The sequence below is a fragment of the Elgaria multicarinata genome, chromosome 4 (genome assembly GCF_023053635.1).
Source record: "Elgaria multicarinata webbii isolate HBS135686 ecotype San Diego chromosome 4, rElgMul1.1.pri, whole genome shotgun sequence".
NCBI classification, from domain to species: Eukaryota; Metazoa; Chordata; class Lepidosauria; order Squamata; family Anguidae; genus Elgaria; species Elgaria multicarinata.
In genome coordinates, this window is record NC_086174.1 from 49,048,478 (window position 1) to 49,061,179 (window position 12,702).

The 12,702-nt window shown below is 44.6% G+C and overlaps 1 protein-coding gene across 3 annotated transcripts in view; it reads right to left on the reverse strand.

The window, feature by feature from the left end:
• Positions 1-6,242: 6,242 nt before the first annotated feature.
• Positions 6,243-12,702, reverse strand: part of VEGFA (vascular endothelial growth factor A) — a 35,961-nt gene continuing 29,501 nt past the window's right edge. For all 3 annotated transcript variants that reach the window (XM_063124224.1, XM_063124223.1, XM_063124222.1), the window contains one exon: positions 6,243-10,654. In XM_063124224.1, coding sequence (XP_062980294.1) covers positions 10,633-10,654 — 22 coding nt within the window. In that variant the 3' untranslated portion in view covers positions 6,243-10,632. The remainder of the gene's footprint in view (positions 10,655-12,702) is intronic.

The following is a 12,702-nucleotide window of genomic DNA, read 5'->3' on the forward strand; positions in this document are numbered from 1 at the left end:
AGCATGTCAGGTCATCCCAACAAACAACTCACTGCGAAAGAAATCTTTTTTTAAAAAAACTTCTTTGGAAGTAGCTATCATGGATCAAATTAAGGCAGTTTATACTACATCTGATTGAATATTTCTGTCCATTGAATGCAAATGTGAGAATTGGTTATGTGTAGGGATAGACAGATCTGTGAATCTCAATCTTGCTGAGAGTGTTATTTTTTAGATCAAATTTGTTCCATCCTGTTTCTGCACAAGCTTGTGATTAAAAATAAATAAATAAATCCCAGCATTCCTGACCATTGTCCATACTGTCTGAAACTGATGGGAATTTAAGTCCAAAACATCCATATAGTTAATTTGAAGTAGTTTCCATGTGACATCTGCGATGTGTAAACCGGTTCTAAGAACCAGAACAGTAAGGCTGGATGGAATAGCCTCCCATAATTGTTATTTAAGCTGCTACCACAGGGTAAGATCCACTCTCAGACAGGAGTGGGGAAGGATTTCATTTAGGGTGCGATGCTATTGAGTTGACACCCACCAGCTATGCTTGTGGTGCTGAATTTGGGTTGCCACCTCTTTTTTCTGTCAGGCTCCTAATCTTTATCAGCTACTTGGCAGGCAGGTACAATGTAGCCTTCCTGTTCATGCTATTGAATATCTGTACGTATTGAATTTGGCTAGTGCAAATTTCATTTGGTTCAGTTTTTTGTTTTTAAAAATGTATTATTAGAATTTTAAAATTTTGCAAATTTCTTCATAAATGGGAAGGTGAGAGGGAAAGCTGGAAGGAAGGAAGGAGAGCTTTTTAAAAAGGTGGTTTTTTAAAAAAAAAAAAAAAACTGGAATGTGGGAGAAAGTGAAAGTTTTCCACAATCCCACAGTCACCTCTGCATATCCTATCCTCTATCCTGTCCTCATGGTTTATCTGCTTTGGGAGAATGAGAATTTTACTTGCACTTGCTGCCTCCTTAGGGAGGATGTGGCCTTAAGGCTTGTGAGCCTTAGTTCCCAATTTCCCTACGTTTTGGTGCTTGGTTGAAAACTGTAGAGCCTTAACGTTTTGTAAACCTTAGGGTTTTTTTGTTTAAGGAACATATTATATTACATGATGTTATGTTTATGGTATGTTGAATTATATATAAAGGTGAATGAAGTCAAACATATACCATGGAGTTTAGGAAGGTTGATTTTAATAAGCTCAGAGAAATACGAGGTAGGATTCCATGGCTAGATATGCTAACAGGGAGATGGTGGGGGGAGTTCTTGATGAATGGGGTTACTAAAGGTGTAAACATAAACAATTCCAACAAACAGCTTAGCGACAAGATAAAAATTTAAAAGGACATGTCTATGAAACATAAGGAAGAACAGGTCATCAGGGCTGTCAAGAGCTGCTAGGAGCAACAAAAAGGATGCTAGGAGCAACAAAAAGATAAAGACATCAGGATGATCAGGGGTCTGGAAACAAAGCCCTATGAAGAGAGAGTGAAAGAACTGGGCATGTTTAGCCTGGAGAAGAGAAGATTGAGGGGAGACATGATAGCACTCTTCAAATACTTAAAAGGTTGTCACACAGAGGAGGGCCAGGATCTCTTCTCGATCTTCCCAGAGTGCAGGACATGGAATAATGGGCTCAAGTTAAAGGAAGCCAGATTCCAGCTGGACATCAGGAAAAACTTCCTGACTGTTAGAGCAGTACGACAATGGAGTCAGTTACCTGGTGAGGTTGTGGCCTCTCCCACACTAGAGGCCTTCAAGAGGCAGCTGGACAACCATCTGTCTGGGATGCTTTAGGGTGGATTCCTGCATTGAGCAGGGGGTTGGGCTCGATGGCCTTGTAGGCCCCTTCCAACTCTGCTATTCTATGATTCTATGACTTTTTCAGGTATATTCAAGGGAAGAAGAGAAAGAGGAATGATATAGTAGGCCTGATCATAAGAGAGGATGGTGAAAGCATCAATGGACCCAATTACCTGGGGCAGGGCTGAGCTCTCTCTTGCCAGAAGCCTCAACAGTCAACTTTTGGAGAGCTGTGGAGTTCCTGCAGCAAACAGGTGATTGGACTAGATGGCCTACAAGATCCCATGCAACTCTGTAAGTCTATGATTCAAGAGCATGCAGCTTGGTCTTACATTGTATAGAATTGCAAAGGTGGGTAAGCCTAAGGTAGGAAAGGATACATACACATACATACATACATACATACATACACATGTCTTACCTGTCTTGGACTTTCCCATCTTTATAATTCGGCCAACAAACAATTAATCCAAAGCTTAGAACTTTTTGCAGCGTGATCCTGCGCAAATTTAATCAAAAGGAACTACTTAGCTTTGGCTAAATAGTGCCCATCAACTGTTGCTCTGCAATTATAGTTGATGGACACCACTTAGCCAAAGCTAAGTAGTTTGTCACATTGATTTCAGTAGGAGAGAAACAAGTATGTGCTTAATTCAGTCTCTTGCTCGCATTAATATGTAAGGCTGCAATCCCCAGCACATTTTTGGGGACTAAGCCCCATTGAGTTCAGTGGGACTTGCTTTTGATTAAATGGTATCAGGGGATCACACTGCAAAAAGTTCTAACTTTGGCTGGGTTGTTTGTACCCCTTGAGGATACTGTAAGGATGTTTTCCATGTTATTTGTTCCATGCAATTCTTCAAGTCCTAATGCATTCAGTAAGGCTTGCTCAATAACAAATGTGCTTCACATCTAGAGGCTGTAATTTCATTAGGGTGTATTTTGACCAAAATGGATATTACTTTAAATCTATGCCTAGGAGCTACATCTTTTGTTCATTTTTACTCTAGAGTAGGTTGAGGGGAACTGATCAAGATCTTAAACACCTGCCTATCCTGCCCCCCCACACACACACACCATGCAAGGGTCCCAATCCAAATTAGGTCCTTGCACCTATTCAAGAGTAAAAATTGGGGGGGGGGGGGAATGACATAGCTACTAAACATCAATTTAAAAGTAATGTCTGTAATTGTCCCAGGTTGACCAGTAATTGCAAGGACTGTGTTTTTTTGTATATATTAGTGAAAGTTATATCCAACAGTTGCCTTGTGGTTTGCATTTTACTAGTGTTGCAATGCAAGTTGTGCAATGTTATGTAATAAATTAACAGAAAGTTCTTGGTCTAGCAGGCAGTATTACTAAATATATGTTCAGTAAAAGTGCACAATAAATCAGTTTGCCTTGAAACTGTCAGAAAGATGAAAGCTTTTTCTAGTGAGCATGCTTTGGGTGTTGGGGGTGGGGGGTTTGAGGCTCATGGGGCCCAGACTGCATGGCATTGAGTAGAAGAACTCAAGTTTACAAGTTTATCTGTCTGCTCAGAAGTAGATCCTTTCGAGTTCAGAGGGGAGCTTACTCTGAAGTAAATGTCCATATAGGATTGAAACGTTAGCTTGCAATCTTGTGCATACTTATTAATTGTTGAGAAGTCCAACAACATCTAGAGGGCCGCACATTGCCCAGTCCTGGTACAGGTAATCAGTAGGGATGTGCTCCGCTTCTAATCGGACCGGAGAAGCAGTAGCAGAGCGGGGGGCTTCGCCTGCCCTTAAAGCGGAGGCGAAGAGGATTGGGGGGCCGGCGGAACGTGGCGAAGAGGATCGAGGTGAAGGCGGATCCTTCGCCTCAATCCGGAGCTCCGCCGGAAAGGTAAGTGGGGTTTACCGGGCCCTGCCGCTGTCGCTGTCGCCCATGCAGCGACGGCAGCACTGCCCGGTAACGCCCCCCGCCCTCCTCTCCCTTACCTGCCTCCGTCCGCGGTCCGTCAGCGTCTCCAATTGAGCCCGTGGTTCCAGCAGGAAGTCTGGGCCGCACTTGCGGCCCAGACTTCCTGCTGGAACCACGGGCTCAATTGAAGACGCTGACGGACCGCGGACGGAGGCAGGTAAGGCCCCTCTCCCCCTTGGTCCCTTACCGGGCTCTGCCGCCGTCGCCACATGGGCGGCGATGGCGGCAGGGCCCGGTAACCCCCCCCCCCGCCCTCCTCTCCCTTACCTGCCTCCGTCCGCGGTCCGTCAGCATCTCAAATTGAGCCCGTGGTTCCAGCAGGAAGTCTGGGCCGCACTTGCGGCCCAGACTTCCTGGTGGAACCACGGGCTCAATTGAAGACGGCGACGGGCCGCGGACGGAGGCAGGTAAGGCCCCCCTCCTCCTTACCGGGCTCTGCCGCTGTCACCGTATGGGCGGCGATGGCGGCAGGGCCCGGTAACCCCCCCTATGGGGGGGGACCGGAGCTCCGATCCGGATCCAGAGCTCCGAGCGGAGCGGAGCGGAGTGGGCACAGGCAGAGTGGGGGCGGGGCGGAGCGGGCCGATCCGAAAATGGCGGATCTTAAAGTGAAGCGGAATGGGGGGTCCGTGCACACCCCTAGTAATCAGGTATGTTATGAAAATGCCAGGTCCATGCATTTGTCAGAGGTCCATGAATTAATGAGAGCCTTCAGCATGGGACACTTTGCTTTTGGAACTGAACTGCTTGAGGCAAATAAGAAGATCTGGATGTCTGCTAAGAGCCATGGTGGGAATTATGTTGGAATTCTGGCCCTGTTTTTCTTCAGTTTGTAGTTCTCGCTCACTAGATAAGAAGACTGCTCCCTCTTTGACTGCCCTTTCACATCACAACATTTTAAAATTAAAAACCACATTTCTAGCCTTTTTGGAAGCAGCATCTTTTTAAAACATTTCCAGTATTAAAGGGCAGAGCTTCTGCATGGGTAACCCTAACTCTGTTATAACCTCATATCATTTTCCAACACAAAGTCCTATCAGCCCTCACCTCTTCCTTCACTCCCATTTTTGACTGGAAAAATATTTCGAATTCTGCAAATAATCAAAAGGTATTTTAGAGCAACATGAACTTGAAAAGTTTTTAAGCTTGCATGTACTGTATAGTATTCTGAAGCGACACAAGCTAAGTCGCGCCAACATAAACAACCTCTAGTGCAACACCAAGCATATTTGCTGGTGCAAGAGCTTTTCTGGGGGAACTCATAGCAGCAGCAGAAGCAATTGGTGTTGCGCTAGAAGTCACTTGAGCTAGCAGTAGTATTGCATTGCATACTGCCTTCTGTCAATCCGCACCATACATGCTGAATGCAAAATTTAGGTTTTGCTAAAGACCAGAGCCACCTTCAGAAGTTTCCCTTGACAAGTTCAAACCATGTATGAATGCTCCATCTTTCAAGCATTGAAGCAGAAGGTCTCAAGGGAGATTCTGCACATTTAGCCAAATACACTTAGAACCTCTGGATCTCCAGATGTTGCTAGATTTCAGCTCCAAGCAGCATTGGCCAATGGGCAGGAATGATGGGAGCTGTAGTCCAAGAACATCTGGAGGGCCACAGGTTCCCCACATTTGCTCCAAATGATTAGAAATGCTGCACAGTTGGTTTTCCAAATCACATGGAAACACAGATGACACCCATGTGTTAGAGCCAGTGCAACAGGGGTATTATGGGCAGGGCTGGAGCACCCTTCACATATAGCTTTAACACATGACAGGAAAACCTCTGAAGACGGCTTCTGTCACCCAATTAAGGAAAACTTAGTGGAGTCTTCCCCAACTTACACACAAAAATGCATACACATTTTCATGTTTTTTGGGGGGGATGAAGTTGCAAACTGATGTGGAAATCGCATTTTCCACAAACTTAAGATGTGCGAAATGAGAAACTAAAATTGAGAGATTTGTCCATCCCTACTGAGAAGCTCTATTGAGCTCAATGTGTCTTACTCCCAAGTAAGTGTGTACAGGTGCAATCCTATGTGTGTTTTGACAGAAAACAGTCCTACAATTCCCAGCATTTCCCAGCTAATCATGTTGGTTGGGGTGGGGTACGCTGAGAGTTGTAGGGCCATTTCTTCTAAACATGCATAGGATTGCGTCTTTAGGCTGTAATCCAGTAAATACTGACCCACAAGTAAGCCCCACTGAATTCAATGGCTAGGGAATGCCAGGCATTGTAGGATTTTTTTCTGTCTAAATATACATAGGATCACACCCTAGGTGTTGATTTCCTACTTAACATCTGAATATTTGTTTGACAATGTATACACTGTACTGGCATGGCCCAAGTGTTGCATCTAGACATTACTCCTTTCCCTAATTCATCCTGATGCTTTGTAAATGCTTTGTTTCGTCAGAGACAATCAGCAAAACTAGTTCAAACACCAAACAGGAAAAAAAAAAGATGCAGAAGGAAGGGGAGGGAAAAAACGAAGGAAACAATGTGAGAATTAAATTCTTTATTACAAAAAAAGCCATAGATGGTGGTTTTTTTAAAGATATATTTGTTATTTTTATCTAAAAATAAATATTTCATATGGAATCTTGAGATTAGCCGGCGTGGCCAGTGAATTCTTTCCTGCCACATTACAGATAAAACAGTAGCACCAATAAATAAAATAGTAAAATTTTCTATATTTCTGGGGCGCAGAGGAAGTTTACATATATAAAAATCGTAGTGTCTATTTAATCCAAATTACACATATACATAAACATATATATATATATATATATATATACACATACACACATATAACCAAATATATATATAATATGTAGATGTATAACCGTTACCTCAAAAGGAATGTGTAGGGGTAGGTATTAGAGATATTAATTAAATAAATGATCATGCTACTGACTCTGCCAACAATTGGGGAGAGATTGGATGGAACAGAAGAGTTAAAAATTTATACATAACAGTACAAAACAAGAGGTACACCTTATAAATAGTAAAATTAAATATTAACAAAGAATACTGAAAAATACCTAGTTTAAATTATTTTTAATTTCTAATTTGAAAAAGGGATATTAAACAAGTATATAGAACAATGTTTGTCACCTCGCACAGTTTGAATATATACATTTCAGTTATGCGCGTGTGTGCACACGCACGTGTACGTACACACACACACACACACACATACTCTCACACACAGAATGCATACCACATTTGCTATTGGCTGGAAGGGGATTCCATAGTGGTTAAAAACCTGATTTGGGGCCCGGGTTTGGGGGGGGGGGTTGCTTGTCTGTAAACAGACAGGCATTTGGCAGCATTCACAGACCAAGTAGAACTTGATTTTAAAAAAGAAATGTCTGAAGCTGAGAACAAGGCATACTCCCCACTCCAGTGAAGGCAACTGGAAGCAAGCTTCCATGAAATAGAAAAGGGAAATTGTGCACAAGGTTCTAAATCTCTGCATCCGCCTCTGAAGGCTACATCCACAATTCCCCAGCAATGGATTCAGAAATGGGCTCGCAATGCCAACCAGATGGCCAGCGTGGTCAGTTTTGACAGTGCTGTATCTCTTTGGGAGAGTGGGTGTGTCAGTGGGGAGGGCAGAACCCAAGTCATCCCCCAATCCTGTTACATGGGATTTAGTTTGCCCCCTCACCATATACGCACAAAAAAGCCACAGGCATTTTAAAAGCTGAGCTCACCGACTCTTTTGATCAACCAGGCCGCAGCACATGGGTGTGCGCACTTAACACACTAATGCCAGCATACTGTACACAAGCCACATAGGAAAACAATGCCACTCCTAATTTTAAAACATCCGCACCACTTGTTACCTACTTAACAACCAGCAGACATTGCGGCAATGGTACAGATGCTGGGTACAATTCACAGGGGTCAAAGGACAGTGCAGCCCCTGCAGGACCAATCCAAGGTCCAAGAAGCATCACATTTCCCTTAGAAGTGCAGAAAAAGTTACCAACCGACTGTAGCCACGGTTTGTAATGTTGCACTTGCCAAACCATTCGTTTGGCCCCATCATCACCACACATTTGCCAGTAAAGCAAGACAAGGCCATCTGGGGAAGTCAAGAAGCTTCAGGCATTTAAAGTACATTGTTGCCTTTAAACTTCTACCCTGTCAGCTCCTTCCCAGAGCTGGATATTTACGAAACACCTAGTGGTTGAGGATGCTTTGACATTTCAAGGGTTTTACATTGCAAGGCACTGAGCTTTATCGTCTGATACAAGAGGATTTAGGTATCCATTAACCTAAATCTGTGCATATCATGGTGGCTAGCCCAAACTCCCATATCGTAAGGCAGTCTCCATCCCAAGGGTGAAACATGGTGTGCTTGCCAAGGTTTTGCTGCTGTCCCAAGGACTGACACTCTCTCTCTCTCTCTCTCACACACACACACACACACACACACACACACACACTCAGGTTTGATTAGGGTCAATTATGTAAAATCTCTGTGTGTGGTCAAGATAGCAGACAATGCATTTAAAGCATTGGTCTTGCAGTTTTATAGTAGCTGTAGACTGGGCCTAGCTTCAAAAACACATCCAAACAACCCACCCCTTTAATTCAGTTTAGTACTCAAACTGGACGTTTATTCTAAAGGGAGTTGGGCAATACTGTAAAGACCTAAAATACTAGCCGCTTGGGGGGGGGGGGGGGCTAGCAATCTTAGTCCATCTCTGCACATGCACAGACAACCTTGTGGCACAAAAGCAGTTCAGTCAAGATCAATGTAGTTAGTCATGTTAAGGTTGCATTGACATCTAGCCAGTTCAGACAAGTGTTCTCAGAACATCACATCACTGAGCCTTCAACAAAGCAACGGGTAAACCTGACCAAGCCTTCTGCAACCTGGTGCCCTCCAGATATGTAGAATGACAACTCCCATCATCCCTAGCCATGGAAATAATGGAGGCTGCAATTCAACACAGCTTGAAGGCACCAGGTTGGGGAAAGGTGACCTAAGGCCTACATTTCGCAGATGGAAAATGCTCAAAGTTGGGGAGGGGATTGGGAGGAGCATTAGGTATCTTTTATGGATACCCCCAAAGCACAGACCTTGTCCAGATTAGCGTTTATTTCAAGCAAATAAACTCACTCTGCATTCTCTAAAGTTGGAAGGGGAAATGCAACGTTGGCCTCTCTTTCACAAACCTGTGCTTCACAGGAGCTCTATTCTCAACCTGCTCATGTGCAGAGGGTCAAACATGGTGAAACATATCCAGATACAGCTGCAAAGTCAAGCCACCCCCAGCTCTGCCATCACTGCCTTTGGCATAAGTCCTGAAGTGAGGAACCACCTCATGGTTGGGGTGTTCTGAACCACGCAGGGAGCCTCTGCAAGTACATGAGGCTCTCCGCTTCAAAAGTCATGCCAAAGACAGTGGGGGGCATGTGACCCCCATGGTTGCACCTTTTGTCCTGCTTACCCTGTTCACGCAAGTAATGTGTGAATAAGGTTAGCGCCTTTGTTCAATAACCTTCTGTTGCAACTCAACGCTTCTTCTGGTAAAGGTAGCATATGGGGTTAGATAGGCAACAGTGGTGGAAGAGTTGATAGAAACACAAAGCCATATCATAACTCCAGCATGGCACACATGAGAACTTGACACATTCATGTTACAATAGAGAATATTAATGAATTCACAACACTAGAAGTAAGCTCTCATCAGATGCTGACCAGAAGGCCCCCAAATGTTTCTAAGTTTGAATTGATCAGGCAGAAAAACAGCTCTTTAGTTGTGTGTGTACACACCCCAAACACAGACATTCATTCACACATCCCAGCTATTGTACATATATACTTTAGATTAATATCCCTTTCCAGAGATGTTCCATAAGCATCTTCAGTGGCAGCTCTGCGCATAATGATGGCAGACCGTGCTGTTCAACTGCCTGGCTAGGCACCGGTCCCCATTCTCACTTCCGGGCACCACTGACCATATATCCTTTATTTAAGTAGCCAACAGGGGGTGGAAGATTGCAGATTCCAGTGATGCCACCTCAAGGTGACCAGTCCTCACGTCAGCCACTTCCCACAGTTGGGGCCAGAAAGTAGATCCATGGCAATGTTCCTGCAGTGGTCAATACAAAACCGTTCACCAACATCCCAAGCAAGAGAGGCAGGCCATGAGCCAGGACAGGGCAGAGAGCCAATGGGAGGAATCTTCAGTCCAAACATTTAGATTAATTTCCTTGACTTCTTGACCCATAGTATTCCAAGGTGCCATCTTTGGAATCCCCTGCTGCCTCCTCCTCTCTGGTACCAGTGTCTCTCCATGCAAGACTGGAGGGTGGGCATTGAAGTCGGGTAGCCAGCATGCTTTAGAGAGCCAGCGGGAGTATGAAGATTACACCAAACACTTTGACTGAAGTCCAGCCGTAGTTTATTTCTTTTGCCCCAAGTAGCCCACTTGTGTCCACAGCAGTTGAGTATATCCAGTGAAGACACCAATAATGTTAGCAACGTTTTTAAAACTCAGTATATATATATATATATAATATATGTATATCTATATATACACACATACATACATATATATTATATATATAATTATTCAGGTGAAATGGGAGTCCCAAAACATATACCACTCCAGTCTCCCTGGCTCTTTATCATTTAGCAGCATGAGAAGGAAAGTCTCTCCATAAAACCAGTTCAAAACCAAAAAAGGTGAATCCTGTGCGGGTCCTCGGGGAATGTTCCTTCCGGAGTCCATCGTCCGTACTCAAAAAGTGCTGTGCTCTACTGATCCTTCATTTTAGTGTTCATTTGGATTAGTGTTTTTATTTTGACCAGGCGAGATTTCAAGCTCCAGAACCAAGGCTGTTCCCCCACCCTCTTTCTTCTCTGCTGCTCACCGTCTCGGTTTGTCGCATCTGTTAAAGAGAGGGGAAAAGGGGGGGAGAGGTTATGTTTTTCAGAAGGAAATGAGGTGTAGGATTCTCTGATGCGAAGAAGGCAGGGAGCAGCAAGGGGACGACTACAGAAACAAACTGATGTTCCACAGAATCTGAACAAACTGGGTGAAAGGGGTGATCGAGCCTTAAGGAGAAAAGGGAAACCACTATGTCTTCCTTTATTTCTCCTCCCCGCCCAAATATTAGGAAAAATAGAAAACTCACACAGCTTTTTCCTATCCTTGCACATCTCTGCTCATGCATACACAAACCTGACACAAATCCAGAAAACAACCCATTCCATTTCCAATCTAGCCTTCTTTTCCCATTTTGCCTTTGAGGAGGTGCAGCCAAACAAAGCCGTGAGAGTCACATGCAGGCAAAGAAAACAAAATAGATTGTCTCGTTCCACTGTTTGCCAAAGAGCCAGAGGTTAGTGTCTGAACGCAGCAGCAACAGTCTGTGGCAGAAACAGGAGAAAGAAGAAAAACGCCCTCTGCCCTTTTATGGTCCAGATTTTATCAGTCCCCAGAGGTGACAGGCAGACAGTTAATCTGAACTGAAATGGCTACGAAGTCACCAGCCCCGATGAGACCAACCTGCCCTCCTGCTCCCCAATGCACTGACTCAAAGAGACCTAGGATATTAGCACTCATCCTGCAGAGGGGAGAAATCTGAATGGGGCAAACTATCCCTCCACTCCAGGTATTTTTTCCCCTTCCTTGCTCGGGAGAGGCCTCACACTTTGGGCAAGGGACAATCTCAAGCGGCTCTTTGGATCGTTTGAGAGAGAACTATAAAGGTCAAGGGCAGGGAGATGTCTGGTTTCTCTCTGGGGGGCTACTTCTGCAGGGTGAATTGTAACTCAAGAAGAGCTGGCTCTCTTTTTCCTGAAGCACCAGGCATCCCACACTCGGGTTACAACCCCTCACAAGATTCCTCTGCATACAGAGAAGGATTCCATGCTCTTCCACGGAGAACTGAGCTTGCTGGGCACTGATATCAGACGAAGAAAGAAGCCCTACACCATCACACTAAGTATATGTGAGTACACACTCCTCCATTGCACTGGGAGGCTGTAGAGCCACATGCACTACTGAGTGGACTTCTGCCCTAGTCTTAGCTACCAGGTACGGCCTCTTCAGAGACATAAACACTGGGCTTCTAGCACACAGTTGACCCTGGGGGGATCTACACTACTGCTTTAAAGCGCTTTATAACAAGTTTGACAACTGTTGGGGCCCAGGACACACTGCATATACAGGTTTCAAAACGTTTTCAAAGTGCTTTAAAGCGCTTTAAAAGCAGTAGTGTAGATCCCCCCCTCTCTCCTTTTTTTCTTTTTGCTCATAAGTAATCCAGATCAAGACCACTTCATGAGGGGAGGGGAGGTTTAAACCTTCCCCCTGCAGCCACTTCTTTTCCAAATTTGCCTGCCTGCCTCCTCACACATGGTTTCTAAAAAAAGGGGGGCAGGAATTCCAGAAAACAAGCAGCTGGGGGAAGGTTTAATCATCCTCTAGGCACGCGCTGTGGTCCCAGTCTGGATTAGGGCCCTGCACACTTACTGGGGAGCAAAAAAAGAAAGAAAAAGGAAAAAAGGGTCAGGTGCACCCTCTGTATATAGTGCACCCTCTGTGGCAGCAAATTCTGGAACCTTTGATGGTAGGCTGGCTTTTGTGGCCATGGCAGATCCAGAGCTGATGATGCCCCACATGTGCACAGCCAGATTTTGAGCTGGTATAGATCGGAGACATTCCGTTGGCTTCTAACATAGGTTTTGCCCATTTGGGCCACCTGTAGCCTAGCCCAGCCCAAATATTTATCTATACACTTTGCTCTTCCAATGACACTCATACAACATAGAGGGAAGGAGAAAAGGGCTGGTCACACAGTCTTCCTAGACACACATATTTTATGGTAAAATAAAGAGAGAGAGCAGGAGAGTATGCATGCCTGGATCTTATGGCTCAGTCCTAGGTGGACTCAAACCACTAAAAGCCAGTATAGATTTTTCACGACTTGAG